At 35.3% G+C, this 18,044-nt stretch overlaps 1 protein-coding gene across 1 annotated transcript in view; it reads left to right on the top strand.

Moving 5' to 3' along the window:
• Positions 1–2,921: 2,921 nt before the first annotated feature.
• Positions 2,922–18,044, top strand: part of LOC111516061 (neprilysin-2) — a 42,172-nt gene continuing 27,049 nt past the window's right edge. The window contains exons 1-5 of the mRNA XM_074179627.1: positions 2,922–3,117; positions 5,049–5,073; positions 5,131–5,433; positions 7,839–7,960; positions 9,083–9,313. Of these exons, the coding sequence (XP_074035728.1) occupies positions 3,058–3,117; positions 5,049–5,073; positions 5,131–5,433; positions 7,839–7,960; positions 9,083–9,313 (741 nt within the window). The 5' untranslated portion in view covers positions 2,922–3,057. The remainder of the gene's footprint in view (positions 3,118–5,048; positions 5,074–5,130; positions 5,434–7,838; positions 7,961–9,082; positions 9,314–18,044) is intronic.

Genomic DNA, 18,044 nt, shown 5'->3' with positions numbered 1-18,044 from the left:
GCTGCTTAACCTAGCGAAAAAATATAGGTGTATCATAAAAGACTAAAAATATAAGTGAATCATAGAAAAATATAAAAGTAAAATTTGAGTATTAGCGTATATCTAATCAAAAATACTTATTTCCAGAACAATTTATACTCGTGTGAGTATTAAATATAAAAGTACTAATCAAATAAAAATTAAATTTTTAAATAATAATTTAAACATAAAAAAAGTAATAATTCAATTATAAATATAAATATAAATATGTGCCTAAATTCTTGTAAAACATTTTCACCTTAGTAAACACTTATTAACATTCATTTATAACCCTAGCGTAAACAATAATCATATACAGGTCCGTCTTAAAAGCTACTCTATAGTGACTGAAGTAAGATTTTCAATTTCTTCTTGAAATTGTATAGAGAGAAGTTCCAAAACTCCTTGGGAAGAGTGTTATAGAATTCAGGTGCAGAATATGAAAAAGAACGTTGGTACAGTGCAGTTGAGTGTTTGGGAATAACTAGCATATTATTTTCCCTTGTGGGAGGTTTTTGAATATAGTAAGTTTATTGAGGAGATACGTAGGTTTGCCAGACGTTATAACTTTGTGTGTGTAAGGTAAATAAATGGAGTTTTCGACAGTTATCTAATTTGAGCCATCCTGTTTCTTTAAATTCCATAATAATATGTTCAAATTTATGGATTCCGTGAAAAAAACGTAAACAGGAATTTTGAATTTTTTGTAGTCTAGCTGCATCAGCCTGTAGAAGTGCTGGACCATAAATACTGTCGCAATATGATAATTTAGATATCACCAGCGATTCGCACAACTCAAGTTTCATTTTAGTAGATAGCAAATCACGACTAGGATACAGCTGTCTCAGAATATTGAACGAGCTCTGGCAGAGATAGCTGACGTGCTTGGTAAATCTTAGGTCAACATCAAACCAAATACCCAGGTTTTTGATTTCACTTACAAAGGTTATCGGTATACCTGCTAACCCGATTTGAAAATTTTGTGTTAGCTGTTCACGTGTTGATTTCGTTCCGAGAAGCAAAGCTACTGATTTCCAAGGGTCAAGTGTGAGATTATGTGCGGTTGAGATATTGTATAAAGATGTTAAGTCTTCTTCAATTTGAGAAGTTGCTGAAAGGATTGAATTGCTCGTAAAGTCTAGGTATAATTGAGTATCATCGGCATAGTGGTGGATACTACAAAACTTCAGACACTCATGAAAATCCGAAATATAGATGGAAAAAAGAATAGGTCCCAATATTGATCCCTGAGGCACTCCGTCATTCACTATTTGGGCATCTGACTTTAATGAACCTACTACTACCGATTGACATCGTTCCGATAAATAGTTACGAATAAGCCCACAAACTTCCTGAGAAAAACCGTAGTATAGAAGTTTATCACACAAAACATTACGATCAATAGTATCGAACGCCTTACTATAGTCTAGTAGAATCAGGTAAACTAGTTGGCCTTTATCAATTGAAGTGAGAATGTCATCGGTGATATTTAGTAAAGCTGTAGTGGTGTTATGAGATTTTCGGAAACCAGATTGAACCGAAGTTATATTATTTGTTTCGACAAATTTGATCTTTCAAGATTAGCTCAAACACCTTAGATAGAATCAGGAGTATGCTTATTGGCCTGAGGTGTCCGAATTCAGTGGGATTAATACGCTTTGGTATAGGAATCACGTTAGCTCGCTTCCAAGCCGCAGGGAAGGTACAAGTAGAAATAGATAAATTAATAATATAAGTAATATGGTCAATAAGTTTAGTTTCTACATAACGCAACATTCGTAGAGATATTAGATCCGATCCTGTAGCATTACTGGTGAAAGCATTCAGGTGTTTCCTTACGGTGTCTTTGTCTATCACGTGAAAACTGAAGTTGCGATTATTTTGGAAAGAATATTTGTCAAGTAAAGAAAATTGACCTGGAGTTTCAGTGACGTGATTGAAATTGACAAAATGAGAATTCAATAATGTGGGATTATTTAGGTTATATGGAAGTTCAGATTTTTTATCATTCCTCAGGATATCCAGACATCTAAGGATATTCAATTTGGCTTTGGCATTTTCATTGTGGAGTACAAAATTCAGATAAGCTCTTTTTCCGCGTCGTATAGCTGTGGTTGTATAATTACGTATGTCCTTATGTAAAGTAAAGTCAGTTTCTAGTCTGGTATGCTTGAATTTGATCAAGGCTCTATTTCTGATCTTCATCATTTCTTTAATAGTGGGTGTCAACCACGGGGCTGGTTGTCTAGTAGTTCTAACTGTTCGAACCAGAGCGTGTTGATTATAAAAGGCTATAAGATTATTATACAGAAAAGTAAGTGCATCATTAGGATTTCCTAACGTATAGATGTGATTCCAGTCGATGAGATTGAGATCTACTTGAAAAAGGTTAAAGTCAAATTTAGTAGTCTCGATGTACTTAATGTGATTAGGAATGTCGATTGATTTGATAATACAACTGATCATGAGATGGTCATCATATCATTGGTCCCTTTTTCATTGAGGGCACCTTGAATGGCGATAATTATTTGGCACTACTTATATAAAATTCATAATTGATCCAGGAAAACCTGGATCAATTTCTTCTTCTTGCTACTAAACAATGATATCAATAGTTTTTATTCAGCTGGGACGATAACCTGTTAAACAATAAAACAGTAGATGTGAAAAATTAAGAGAATTGTCGAAATTCTCAAATATTTTACGTCTTTTCGATTCAATTTATGAATATCTATTTTTATTCACAAATCCCAACATTACGAAACGTTACTATTTTATGAAAAAGGAAGAGGGGATATGAAAAACACTGCAATCTATATGCCGTACTTCTCAAGAGTTAAAAATACTCAACACGCCAGGAAGCACAGCAGCATTTCATGAAATATTCTTCGCAACAAATTTCTTTATCTCAGTTTGATTATCATGCCCACAAGAAACTGATTATACCTCAATATGTTTTACAAAACCCACACTGCTCATTCTTCATTAGTTTTCCAGAAGCCATTGAGGAAGTTGATTACCTATACAAAGTGTTTCTAAATGTCGTTCCACTTTGTTATCATGTGTTTGGCAATTGCGAACAGCGAGATTATGAGAACTGTAAGGCGAAAACTTTTTTATTTTTCTAATATATCATTGAGTATGAGGAATATTTATTATCTCTTCATAAATGTCATCACAGCATATGAACTACTTTAACAGTTGAAGTATTGGATATTTTGAATCGATTTTCTCATGTCGTTATATGAATATTCGAACAGTATCATATTTGTCAGCTAATTCACAATGATATTTGAATGGAAGTTCTGCTGCCCTATTTTATACAGATTATTGCGGTTGTTGTGATGTACTAAGTTTTATGATGAATCGTATCTATACTTGAAATATATAGAAATGAACGAAGTGTGCTTTTAGAACAGGGGTGAAGCCTTCAAAAATGGTGAAAAGTGAAAACAAAAATAATAGTAGGATGAAACACATCAGAAAAGGAGAAACATATGATAAAAATTAGAGGAAAAATAAATTACGGGCGATCTGAGTTCGGGAAGTGGTAGGGGGTGAGTTTTTAAGGGTAAAAAAAGGTTCAAATTTCCGCTAAAAGTACAAGACCTATGGAAAAGAGTTAAATGGTAAAGTTGTAAGTGATAAAAAGATCTACAACTTCTGTATCTATAATTTTCTCACGTAACACGAAAATCAATGTGAAAAATTCAAATAACTAAGTTTTTGGTTTTTCATTTTTCTTTCCAAAAAAAAAAAATTTACCTATTCATGTCCCAAATACACAGTAGTTTATTTGATTTGAATTATTTACTTTTTCACCTTATTTTGACTTAATATCAAAAAAGCACCCTAATTTTCAATCGAAAATTCTCGCATCAAAATATCAGCCTTTTTCAAGAAGTCTTCGTTGAAATCTTTACTTTCTGATGATGTGAAAAAATATATTATTATAGTAAATATTCTAAGAAAATGCAAAATATCGAAAAAAACTCGAATTTGAATTTTTTTTAGTCATTATGAGCTATTTATTAGAATTTACACTTCAATTACTCAAAAAACGTGAAATTCCATGTTAAATTGATGAACGAAAAAATTTCAAATTGATATATACTATAATTAAAAAAAAATAAGTAGATAAAGATAATTTTTGATAACACATCTACAATATTTTGAGAAGGTTATAGAATCTTCTTTGAATAATATTTGTAGATACCTATTTATTGCTGATTCAAAATAATTCATATACCAGAGTGATCTACCGAAAATGTTTGCCCATTGAAAGGTATTTCAAAAACACCATTTTTGCAAGGAAAATGTGAATGTAATGAGAAAAACAAGGAAAATATAATGAAAACATTAATGAAAAAATTACAGTTACAAGGGTTTTCCAGTAAACGAGTAGAAGAAGATGCTGATGCTGACATAATTGAGACCTTGATATAAATTACCACAGACACTAATAAAACTGTCATTGTTGTCAAGATATTGATTATTTGTTCCTTTTCTCAAATTCAAATATTCATGACATTTATTTCCTGAGACCAGGCTCTGGAAATGTAAAGGATCTATTTTTCAGTCATTGAAAGAGCGACGCAATTACATCGACGACGACACTTACATCTCAAAGTGTTGCGATGTAATCAATAGTATATGCTGATGATTACAATTATCTCGAAATAATGTGTACGTACATATAAAAAAATGTGGGAATCTTTTCAAAGAAAGAAAGGAGACAATCAATTTCAAAAAATAAACTCTATGCACATCAGTTATTTTTTTGAAATTGATTGCTACCTTCCTTCCTTCGAAAGATTTTCACATTTATTTGTATGAAGATGGAGAAGTAGAAAGCCAAAAGTTTTCTACCAAAAAAATAATATTCCCTAAAAATATGTTTCTTTTAATCAAAATATATTTTTTTTATAAATTATAAATTTCATTTCTAACTTCTATTCTTGTAATACAAAACTGGTGAATAGTGTGCTATTTTAAGAATATTAGTTATTCAAAGTTTTACAATTTTTCAGGAAGCATCAATGGTTCAAGAAAGAGGTAATATAATCAATAGAAATATGCAAGTATATTGTTAATTGATGTTACATTTTGCAGAGGAACATATTAAAAATAGCGACAAGCAATGTAACACGTCTGTTTGTAAAGAGGCTGTGGCAAAAATGCTTTCTTCAATCAACTACTATGCTGATCCTTGCGAAGAATTTCATGAGTATATTTGTGGAAATCAGATAACGGATAACAAACCAATGTCCAAAAAACATTTGGGCCTGCTTCGTCGGTATTTCAAGAAAAACGGTAATGCACAATCTGAAAAATATATACTTGATTTCCGAAGATTTTACGAAAGCTGCATTGCCTTCGATCCGACCTTCGATTTCATTGAAAATATGAAGTTCAGTAAGTATGAATATATCATAAAATTTTACGGTCAAAATATTTCACTCAGAAGGGATATCTTATCTTTCGGTGACTTCCTTAATTGTTGTTTTTATTTCAAATCATTATCTGTATCTGTAGAGTAGGGAAGGTGAGTGAAAACTCACAGTACTCAGGCCACATGTGACCCATTGTACATCCTCCCAAGGAGTTGTCCTCCCAGGTCATCGTCCAGCCTGTCCTTTCCAGGAAGGTGGACAGATCGCTGAGAGACATCTCCTTTATATCTAGGTTAGTGGACACACCACCTACATGTAATTTTTCCAATGTAATTTTTTGTCTTATTATTTGTTTACCATTTGAACATTCATTTCCGATAGCCTGTTTCATTCTAAACAAAAAATGTCTCTTGGGTGTTTTGCCCAAAATGAACCAGTTCGCAGTAAAAAATTATTTTACGAACAACTACAGAGATACATCGTCATAAATGCGAACTGGATTTATTGTTATTTTGTAACGTGTTAGGAATCACACGTTGAAAGGTAAGACCTCGTTGGTCCTTAGCTCGCACAAGTTTCTCAACTTCTGAGAGTTGTCGTTCGTTTGGGGGCGGCAGCTGATTAACGGAAAAACATATTTAAAAACAGTTAGTACCTGCATTAAACGATTAAAGGGTAATAAACAAAACTGATTTATTAATAAAAAAAACACACAACATGTAGAAATCATAGTAAATGTTCAATATGTCTACCTTCAGACATTACGCATGCGTCTAGACTCTCTGATTACCCTGCACGCATCGATGATGCGGTTTCTTAAGTTCTCTGCATCGCGAACAGGAATACTTTGAACCAAAGCTGTAAATGTCCCGAAATAGAGAAATCAAGAGGATTGAGATCCGGGGATCGAGCGGGCCAGTTCTGTGGTCCTTCTCGACTTATCCACTGATTTGCAAATGTTTCAGTTGAAAGCTGGCGTGCTACTTGACTAAAATGAGCGGTAGCCCCATCATGCATAAAAAACATATCCCTTCTGACGCCCAAACGAACTTCCTCCAGCAGTACTGGATGCACTTCTCTTAAAAATTGAACGTATGCCTCACCATTTAATCGAGGAGGTGGAAAATGGGGCCCAATTAAATCATTCCCAATAACTCCGAGCCACACGTTAAGAGAAAACTGTTCTTAATGGTTAGTTTCAACAATAGCGTGAGGGTTTTCATCAGCCCATATGTGGTAATTATGAAAATCAATAATCTTGTCCCGAGAAAAACTACATTCGTCTGTGAATTCTATCGTCTTTAGGAAGTCACGATTTCTTCTAATCATTTCCAGCATCCAATTGCAAAATTCAAGACGGTTCGGAAAGTCTCGCGGTAACAGTGCCTGTACTCGTTGCAAATGGTGAGGGTATTTGAAATACCGTCATATGATCAACATTTAGCTGGAAAGCAATCTTTCCAGTTCTGGTAGTAGGTTGCTTCCTCAAGCTGTGGTGTTCGTACTTCTCCTTGGCGATCACAATCGTGCGTTCTTTTGTCGAATGAACCATATTCTCGTAATCGTTGATGAAGTCGAGGAAATATTCTATGTGAAGGATGCTGCCGTTGAGGATACATTTCAGCATATCTTCTAGAAGCTTCTAACCCATTCCCCTGCGACAGACCGTAAACGTAATGCATATCAGCCATTTCCTCATTTGTGTATGCCATTTTGATAACAAGTGAATTATTAAAGTAACAAATTAAGAACAGAACAACAACACACAATTAGTATTAATTCAATTTCGAAGATTCACAAACTGACAGCGTCATACCAATTCAATTGTCGCTATGGCTAATAGCGACCAAAATTAGTTTCGTATTTTCGCATTTATGTCGATGTATCTCTGTAGTTGTTCGTAAAATAATTGTTTGCTGCGAACTGGTTTATTTTGGGTAAAAAACCCAAGAGACATTTTTTGTTTAGAATGAAACAGGTTATCGGAAATGAATTTTCGAATGGTAAACAAATAATAAGACAAAAAGTTACATTGGAAATAAATTTTAGGGGTTGCGTTTTCCACCCCAAACCAAATAAATTTCTGGCTAAGTGTCTTTTTGTTCTGTCAGGTTAAATTCAATATTGTAACTTTTTCAGTGCTTGTGAAAAAATTGTTATACAAATTTTATGTAGGTACCCCCTTTGAGGGGTTGTATCTTAACAAGGGATGCTCCAATAAATTTTTTTTCATATGAAAGATCCTATCTTTTTTTCGATGAGGAATCACCTCCTTGGATGTTTTACACTCATTTAGTTACACCCTGTATAATTGTTTCCTCAAGCGGAAATGTTTCAGAAGGTCCAATGGGACATGCTAGTTTGCTTTCAAAACTAAAACAGAAAAGGGTTGATACAATCATTCGTAATCCAGTTATTTATTTTCAGTCAAAAAATATACCAGTACCAACCTCACTGGTGTGTTCATAGAGTCAATTTTGACTCAGTCTATGCTATTCTTTGATGTCGGAATGAAAATTGGAGAAGAGGACGGATCCTATATATTTCAAGTTAGTATGGTATCTGAGTAGATAGAGTAAAGAGAAGGTAATGTATATTTTCAATTGCATAACTGGAATACCATTTTTTTCGGGACCAACTTTGAAATTATCATCATGCTTATAGATCTCAAATTTCATGTTTGTCACTACGAGATAACATGTATCTAATAATGATATATAGGTACTTTTCAAAATTGACGAACATAATTCATAAAATCGTGGACATAATATTTATTATTTATTTAATTCTCGAATAACTATTTAGTTGCATCATCACCAGTCATCATTTTTTCATCAATACCTAATGGGTGACAACTCCAACTTCGAGAATTTGGTAACACCAACTGATAATTTCCACTTTTATTTGTAACTATAGTTACTGCAGTGTCATCCTATAAGGACATTTTTATACTCATACATTAATGTATAAGTGTAATGTAAGAGTTCGAAAATTTCCGTATAGGACGAAACCGCATATATTTGTTAATATTTGGAAGAATATGTACTGATTTTTTATTTTTTATTATTTACTGATATGAAGCGATGCTTCTTCTGTGATGCCATTGTTTATTTACTTTTTTTATATTTAAAAATTATGTATATCTTTTATCTATATCAAGTTGATGAACATTATTATTATTATCATGTACGGATCTTGTACGGTGCAGGTTTGTTTGGCTCTCTATGGTTTCATAAGCACCACACGCTGCGGCTATGGAAATCCTTCCAGATATACCTCTTCTCCACATCTTTCTGGAGAGAGAGAGAGAGAGAGAAAAAAAGATATCAACCTGCTTGAAGACTTGTGCGACCCTATTCCAAGCGAATATTTACGGTACTGATTTGTATGTGATCAGAATCCAACTTCATAGATAAGTCAATAAAAATAATTTGGATCACTTTTTTTCCCTCTAGTCTACTTCCGCTTATGTGAAGCAAGTGATAGTGGAAGTGATATGGAAGCATTTCGAAAGGTTTTTGTGAGAATTCATCATTTTCTCCAGAATTGTCTTCTATCAAATTATTTTTCATTCATGTCCAGGACCGTACTCTTTCAGTTTTTGGATAAAATTGGCACAAAATATTAAACGATTACCATTTTTCAGTCACTGAGTCATATTATTATTTCAGATAGGTTCGCCAGGGAAAAATGCCTTGAAAACGGAATTGAGAGATTGGTCTGTGATTCAGCAAGTAGAAAATGAATGTGGGGAACATTTAGAAAAATCACTTTCCACGAAAAGCGTGAATATGGAGAAATCATACGAAAATTTTGAGAAATGCAAAGATGATTTGATGATGAAATATGCTGAACGATATCAAAAAGATATGCAATTTGCTCTTGGTGAAAGTAACAACAATGTGAGTATATATGGAAAAATATACGTATTTATTATTGTATCAATAAGAGTCTTGACGTTTATTGTTGTAGTAAATGTCTCCTGACTTGTGCTATACAGTTTTTGTGAACACAAAATTTTGATATCATTTTTCAACACTTTTTTTGCTGAAGATTAAAAGTATATACTATCGAAATGATAGAAATCTGCTACATTCAAATATCTACCTCCATATCCTAAGTGTTTAGCAAAGACTACCCTTATACAGGGTGGGCCATCGAAAACTTGACAGGTTTTGGGTACTAATCTTGCAAATCTTAGAAAGAACCATACTAAATTTAGAGAAAAAGTTACTTTATTCTCATGTTAGCATATGCTCAAAATGTGCAGGAGGAGTACACTAAATTCTGCTATTCAAATGTTCCCACAGAAAAAAATCTAACGGCGAAAGGCCTGGTAATCGTGGTGGCCATTCAATATTGCTCCGCCTCCCAATCCAGAGATTCGACAAAGTATGATCTAAATACTGCCAAACAGGCAGAGCATAGTGAGGAGGAGTCCCATCTTGTTGAAATATTGACAGATCCTCCCGATAATTGTGGTCATTTTCAATAATATCAGTGGGAAGGGGATTCATAGTATCTTCCAGAAGCTCCAGATACATTTGTCCTGTTAATTTGCCTTCCAAAAACAATGGGCGAACAATACGGTCACCAAAATTCCAGCCCATACATTTAATTTTTGTGGACGTTGAGTATGCACTTCATGAAAAATGTGAGGATTTAAATAAGCCCAATAGCGACAATTATGGCGATTAACTCTGCTATTTAGAAAAAAAGAACATTCATCACAGTGTTTACTTCTTTCTACACTCTCATAGGCATCTAGTTGCCTGTTGTTGTTAACTTGTCTAACTAATCTCAATGAACTGAAGTTTATGGAATGGTTTTGTTGCAAAATATGATGGGCGACTGCTGATTTTTCGGGTCTTCCATATTTAAGGTATGCTATGTGTTCCTTATACCTTACTTCAATAGATCTTTTTGTCTGTCCATAATATTTTGCATCGCAGTCCTTACATTCAATTTCTTTAATTCCAGACTTTTCCGAATTCTCGACTTTGTCTTTTGGACTTCCCAAAAGGCTCTGTAGTGTATGACTTGTTTTAAAAACCACCTCCATACCTAGTTCCTTGAAAATCTTTCCAAAGTTCCTTGTGTACATGAATGATATTACAAGAATTAATGGATTTAAAGGACACTATTTTTGTTATGCAGATGATACAGCTCTGATCTTCACAGGAGAAACTTGGGAGGAAGTAAAAGAAACTACTGAGACTGACTTGCAAAGAATACACGACTGGCTAAACTTAAACAAACTCACCCTGAATATTGAAAAAACAAAATTTCTTACATTTACGCCAACAGTCACTAGGTACCCAACCAAAAAATATTCTGATACAATTACACATCACAAACTGTCATAAGATCGATTGCACATGTTCCATAGTAAAAAAAGTGGAAAAAATCAAATATTTAGGAGTAGTCTTAGATCAATGCACGCGCTGGTCAGATCACATCACAAATGTTAATAACCGTTTAAGAGTCTTGATGCATAGTTTTTATATCCTGAGAGACGTGCTTACCAGAAGAAATCTCCTTTTACTTTACAATTCCCTAGCTGAATCTGTAATGACCTACTGTATTACAGCATGGGGTGGGGCCTTCAATACTACACTTGATTCTCTACAAAAAACACAAAATATTCTTCTAAGAATTATTCTGAAAAAAAATAAACGCTATTCCACTGACATGCTATTCCAAGAATCACAGGTCTTGATTATAAAACTGTTATTTACTCACCAGTGTTTAAAAAGAATGTACATCAGACACGAAACATCTAACCAGAGAAAAACTGGAATAACCAGATCCACTAGTAATTTGAATCTCAGTATACAACTTTTCAGAAAATCTTTAACGCAAAGATCTTTCTTTTTCTTCGGCCCTAAATTCTTCAACTGTATTTCGATTGCATTAAGATGTATTCGAAAACTAGAACAATTCAAAAAAGAAACAAAGAAACATATTCTACAATTTTCAAACAAATTTTTTAATATAATGAATAATGATTTAAGATGAACCTTACTTTTAAAAACTATCTGTTCTCCTCTGTAACTGACCCTGCTTGAAACGGTTTGGAATCCTCACCATTTGCAACTTATATTATATAATTATTTGTTATTTTTTAAAAAAGAAAAAAATTCATTGAATCTATCATGTTAATTTTTCTACTAAATTTTTTCTCTACTCACTGCTTAGTTATAATCATAAAATGTACACTTTTTTAGAAAGTCTTCCATATTTTAAGTGTGCTATGTGTTCCTTGTATCTCACTTTAATAGATCTTTTTGTCTGTCCATAATATTTTGCATCGCAGTCCTTACATTCAATTTCGTAACTTCCAGACTTTTCCGAATTCTCGACTTTGTCTTTTGGACTTCCCAAAAGGTTCCGCAGTGTATGACTCGTTTTAAAAACCACCTTCATACCTAGTTCCTTGAAAATCTTCCCAAAGTTCTTCGTATATTGGTGGTATGGAACTGAGATGTATTTATCTTAGTTTTTGTCCTTTCTGAAAGTCGAGATTTCGTTCATTCTTTACCTAAACTTCTTCTTCCTCATTATGCCATCTACAATACCCCTCGAGAAACCGTTAGTGGCTGCTATTTCCTGTATTGTACGTCTTTCTTTTGTGAACCTATCATGTGTTAGAGGGAAAGTCAAAAGACGGTGCACTAAAAAATTCAACCCAGCACTTTTGTGCTGTCCACAGTGATGTGAACTGTCAGGAATATACCTGTACGTGCTTGTTTCTTTTCTAAATTCTAACCCTCCATATTGGCTCCTCATTACCGTAATGTAAAGAAATGGTAGTTGTCCCTTATTTTCTAACTCATACGTGAATTTTATTGATGGACATCTATTATTTAAAATGGAAACAAAGTCGTCAATATTCGATTTTTTGGTATCGAATATAGCGAAAATACTTCGACTTTCCGTTGGTCATGAACAGGTCTGCCAGGTAGGGGGACAAGGGGTTTCCCATGGCCGTTCTTTCCTGTTGTTCATAAAAGCAACCTTCTACTCGGAACCGATTTTGTTTTATACACAAATTAGTAAAAGAGACGAATCCATCGATTTTGTTATTATTGAAATTATTTTTCTCTAGTAATTCCCTGAGGTATTGCAAGGTCTGTGGAAATCCACAAACCAGGAAAATCAATGCGCCCTATCGTGTCAGCTATTGGACCTCCTACCTACCAAATTGCAAAGTGGCTCACGAAGGAATTTGAAACCTTGTCTATTGCGGAACCAAGTTTTAGTATAAAAAACTCTTTAGAGTTCATACAACATACAAAAAACGTGGTTCTGCAAGAGATGAGATTTTGGTTTCTTTTGATGTTAATTTCTTATTACCTAGCGCCCCAATTCCGTAAGATATAAGGAACACATAGCACACTTAAAATATGGAAGACCTGAAAAATCAGCAGTCGCCCATCATATTTTGCAACAAAACCGTTCCATAGACTGTGACACGACGGGTGACTCGCATAGGGTAATTTTGCAAGCTTTATTTAGAATATCTCTGTTGGAATAGATCAGTTTTAGGTTTACGAAAGCTTTTTTGATCATATGTGATATATGCGTGGAAAACGTGAGGGAGTCACCAAAGAACAGGCCTAAATTTTTTTCGCAATTTGACAATTCGAGTGTTTCATTGCGAATGTAAAGGGAAACCAGGGGTCGGGATCTATTTTTGGTCGATTTTCTACTGAAAAGTATAGCTTTGGATTTGGTTGGATTGATGGACAAACAGAATTTTTTTGATATATCGACAAGCCTCGCGAGATCCTCGTTAACTTCATTGCAGGCAGCAACATATCTTTTTCATAAAAAGCGAGGTACAGCTGCGTGTCATCCGCATAGAAATGTGATGTCACATGTTTCAAATGTTCACAGAATTGAGAGGTGTGAATAGTGAAGAGTAGCGGTCCCAATATTGATCCCTGAGGTACACCACACAAGATTTAGATCGAGTCTGATGATGTAGAGTTCAATACAACTCTTTGTGTACGTTTATTGACATAAGTAGCAATAAGTTGCTGCGATGATGGATATTTGCGTTAAATTCCCAACTGATTTGACGATTTTTTGAACCGTAAACCATTATCCTCGTCACCAACTGTACTGTCCAATATTTGGAAGACAAGAAAACAACAATACGGTTTTTTAAAATTCACTTTTATTCTTCAGAATCCATTGATAAACGATTTGACATCAGAATCTCATATAGAGGGGCCAAGTTTCCACAAACGCCTACATTTTTAAAACTAATTAGTACTCATGTTTCGCTATACAATAGCTTCCTCAAGTGTAAACAGTTATCGCTTGAGGAAGCTAAGGTATAGCGAAACACGTGTCGCGGGTTTTGTAAAACCCTTAGTAGATGAGATACAGGGCTTCTGTGGCACAGCGTACTTACGGTAGTGAGTGGGAAAGAGACGTGTGCGACGTGATCGACGCATAGAACGATGGAATGAGCATCGAGTAAAGTCATTTGATAGATAAGAACGCGGTGGAATTATAAAAATAACATGTGTGTCATACAGGGTGTCTCATCGTTTAAGAAAAAACATGTACGGGGTGTCTCAAATACGTCAACGTGGAAAATAATGATATAATAATAATAATGCACGAAAAATTGGATTAAATAAAAAACATGGTCATGGGGCGTTGAAGAAAAAAAACATGGCTGCTGCCATACAGGGTGTCTCATCGTTTAGGGAAAAAAAACATGTACAGGGTGTACGTCGGCGCGAAAAATAATGGTGTAATAATAATAATGAATGAAAAATCGGATTGAAGAAAAAACATGACGTCACTATGTACAGGGTGTCTCAAAATACGTCATTCAAAAAAAGTTTAACGAGGCTCTATGGTTTTGACGTGTGATTTTTCAATGTGTACAGGGTGTCTCATTTAGGAAAAAAAAACATGTCAGGTGCGGGGGCCTAACGTTTTAGCGTGCGATCCCAATGGGGAAACGTTGGAAATGGGGCAATGGGGGTATTCAGCAATGACATTTCAAAATACATCAGATGCGTTTTTTCGTGTTAGTTGGGAAATGGGGGAGTGGGGGAGTGAGGGGCAACGAACAAACGGGGCATTGGGGGGTTTGGAGAGATTTCAAAACGTTGTCACCATCATCAGGTGTTGAGGTTAGGTAGAAAAAATAAATAAAACATTTCGAATAGACATTTATTATACATTTTCATTTTGGTAACATATCACAAAGTCATTTTTATAGAATATCTGCGTTTCGGAGACTGTCTGTAATCTGTAATCTGTTTTTCCGTTAACCAGCTGTCGCACCCCTACGAACGACAACCCTCAGAAGTCGAAACTTGTGCGAGCTAAGGGTTAACGAGGTCTTACCTTTTAACGTGTGATTCCTAACACGACTGCAATTATATTTGGTTCGGTTGTGAATGTGATGCATACAAGGTGAGACACCTTCGTTGTTGTTATTGTCGAATGTGGGAACCATCCATGTCGTATTATAATAGTCCTCCAAATTCACGACGCGTGTAGGTATATCCAACTCGTTTTTGATGACCTCGCACATAAACGATATCGATACCTTGTAGATTTTTCAAGAGGATAGCATCCAATTGATTGTATTCCACAAAACCAGAGAAATACCTCAATCCGTGAACGTTTCGCTCCAAGTAACAGGCGGTACGACGATCTTCTTTACTCAAACAGGAAAATGGTATGTTTGGCAACAGTAAAAAGTTACTACATTGAATTCCGATCCTAATAGCTGTCTCCTTAGGATGGAATTGTTGCTCGATGATGAAACCTTGAATATCTACGACAGCTATTCTCATGTTGACTCTTCGATTGATACTGCAGCAAAATCACATGTTTAGTTCCATTTCTTGATAATTTCGCTGAGTGGGAGGTGTTCAATGACAGTGTCGTGCACAATGCTGTGCCACAGAAGCCCTGTATCTCATCTACTACCCTTTATAGTGAAAATCATACAATAGGATATTAATTAGTTCCAATATGGATTTTCATCAACTATCGGCCAGTTCTATTCAATTATCTACATTTCTATATTCCATCATTTGGGTAGAGTACAATATGTAGGTAATCCTCCTTAATTTTACAGATATTTCCGAAAACTTCAATGATAATGAATTTAAAATTCAGTATCGTAAGTGAACAGTATTATTGATGACTGCTACTCACCTATATTCTATATAAGTATATTTCAACAATCATGAGGATCTTGTCTTTTCAGTTCGGACAAGGTCTGATTGAACTTCAAAGATAGAATTCGGTGGCGTCCAATATTTTCATTGATTCCTTATTAGTCAGTAAGCTATGCTTGAAGACAGGCAGTAAACAAATCTAAAGAAATGAACTTTAACTGTTCAAGCCAGGCTCGGATATACCTAAACAGTAGGTTGAATGGACTGACGCCTATCAGAAAACAACTACTCCCCTGGCTAATACCACGAACGGCGTTGGATTATATCCGACAGGCGTCAGTGCAGAAATCTTCATGGAAAATTTCCTGCATATGCAATTGGCAATACAACTGAAAGAGTTAACCTTCAACTATCTCCGCACTATCTCCGCACTGACGAGTGTCAGTGCAAGATAGTGGCCATCATCGACCTAAAGTCAGTGATATTCCATAATTGAAAATCCCCCCCACATGCCCCCTCCCGGGTTGAGTGCCCTGAAGTAAAAGCTTCGCCCCACAACTAATTTGCGAGGAAAACCTAATACTCCACTCCATCCACCCCCGCTCTCCGAGCGGTCCTCAACTTACTGATGGGCACTTCAGCAAGATTGATATCTGACCTCCTTTGGTCGAAAGTCAGCCTTTAGGTGCTATTCTTTCGCGATCGGTTGTATCGTTTTTGTCGTGACTATTCCTAACTGAATTTTTGCATGGGGGCCCCCAAAAACTAACCGGCGTCGAGCAATCCTCAGTGAATCTAAGGAAAAGACTCTCTTTTCCTTAGCGGTCGAATTGTTCTGCGTTGAACCTATCTGAAAGAGAGTTTATATGGTTAATTTATGGTTATCTGAGTCGCCAGACGGCGACTCATGGGGGTGGTCGTTGATTCTGTTTTGTCGGCCTTGGATGTTTGTCCCTTTCTCGGAACCTGGGGTCATCCATATTTAACGCATCGTGTAGATCGCGTAGCGCAGGGTTGTTGTGCGATCTGATTCTATCGAATAAGCTTCCTGCGTGTTCTCTCATATACACGTCCACATATTGCGTGTCCAGGTCTAGGTCTCTGTATATACAGGGTAATCCTTAAACACATGCTAATATTCAAGGAGGTAATTCTTAGACTCATTTAAAAAAAAAAACTTCTCATGGACGTATGTCCTAAACACCTTAACGTTTGAGATACAGGGTGGCAAAGTTTTCAAAAATAATCAGTTTTTTAATAATAACTGAGATAATTTTGTAGACATCTTTGGCATATTTGGTACATATATTCCATGCCTCAAGGCGCATTTTCTGATGTACACAAATTTGTATTTTTTCAAACAGTGGCATCCCTACGGGTTTCGCATTGAATATTTTTGGGGAAAAAGTACTACGCCAATGCTTTCTTTTCAAAATAAAATCATTTTTAAAATCCTCATTTATTTTTGAGAAAATTTGATCTGCTGGTATTTCTTTGTCCGACGCATGATTTTCACTCATAAAAATAAAAATCGACAGAAAGCAAATTAAGAAATTAGATCAATTCTAAAATGAATGAGAATCTGAAAATTGCTTCATAACGCATTACCGATTCCCTAATAATATTTGAAAACGTAATCTGCAAAACAATACATTTTTCACAAAAACGAGTTTCATTTTATTTTGTGACAGTAAGTCTAAACGAATAGCACAAATTTGTTGATTAGTAATAATACCAAAACTGATTATAAAAATTGTTGGAAGTGGCCACCTGCACTTAGTATGCATGCTTCCGCACCCGTTCAAATATTCCCGGCGTATTTCGTATAGTTTCACACGAGGCAACTATTCGCTCTCTTAAATCTTCTGAAGTATTAACGGGAGTTTTATACACAAGAGTTTTAAGGTGACGCCATAAAAAAAGCCTAAACTGTTGAGATCGGGGATCTTGCTGGCCATTGCTGAGGTCCTCCGCGACCTATCCAACAATTAGGATAAACTGTATTTAAATGGTTTCGGACAATTACACTGAAATGAGCAGGGGCGCCATCGTGCATGTACCATATTCGATTCCTTAACGCAAGTGGCACATCTTCCAATAACCCAGGTAAGTCTTCTTCGAGAAAGTGTAAATAAGAACGACTATCAAGGCGTCCTGGTACAAAAAATGGGCCTATTAGATGATCACCTATAATTCCTGCCCATACATTAACCGAAAATTGGTGTTGGAAATGGGTTTCGGTTATTGCATGGGGATTTTCTTCAGCCCACACATGATTGTTATGGAAATTTTGAATGGCATTCCGAGAAAAATTTGCTTCGTCTGTGAACAAAATTTGTGTCTCAAACTGCGGATTTACTGAAATACTTTGTAGATACCACTGACTGAAGTTCACACGCTGTGGAAAATCTCTGGGGAGTAATGCCTGCACTCTTGAAATATGGTATGGGTATAACAAAAAATCAACCAAAAT

Source organism: Leptinotarsa decemlineata, unplaced genomic scaffold (genome assembly GCF_025532065.1).
Source record: "Leptinotarsa decemlineata unplaced genomic scaffold, Ldec_3_MD MMD2_P_RNA_scaffold_14, whole genome shotgun sequence".
Taxonomy (NCBI): Eukaryota; Metazoa; Arthropoda; class Insecta; order Coleoptera; family Chrysomelidae; genus Leptinotarsa; species Leptinotarsa decemlineata.
Note: the sequence above shows the minus strand (reverse complement) of the source record. Positions and strands in the feature narration are given on the sequence as shown.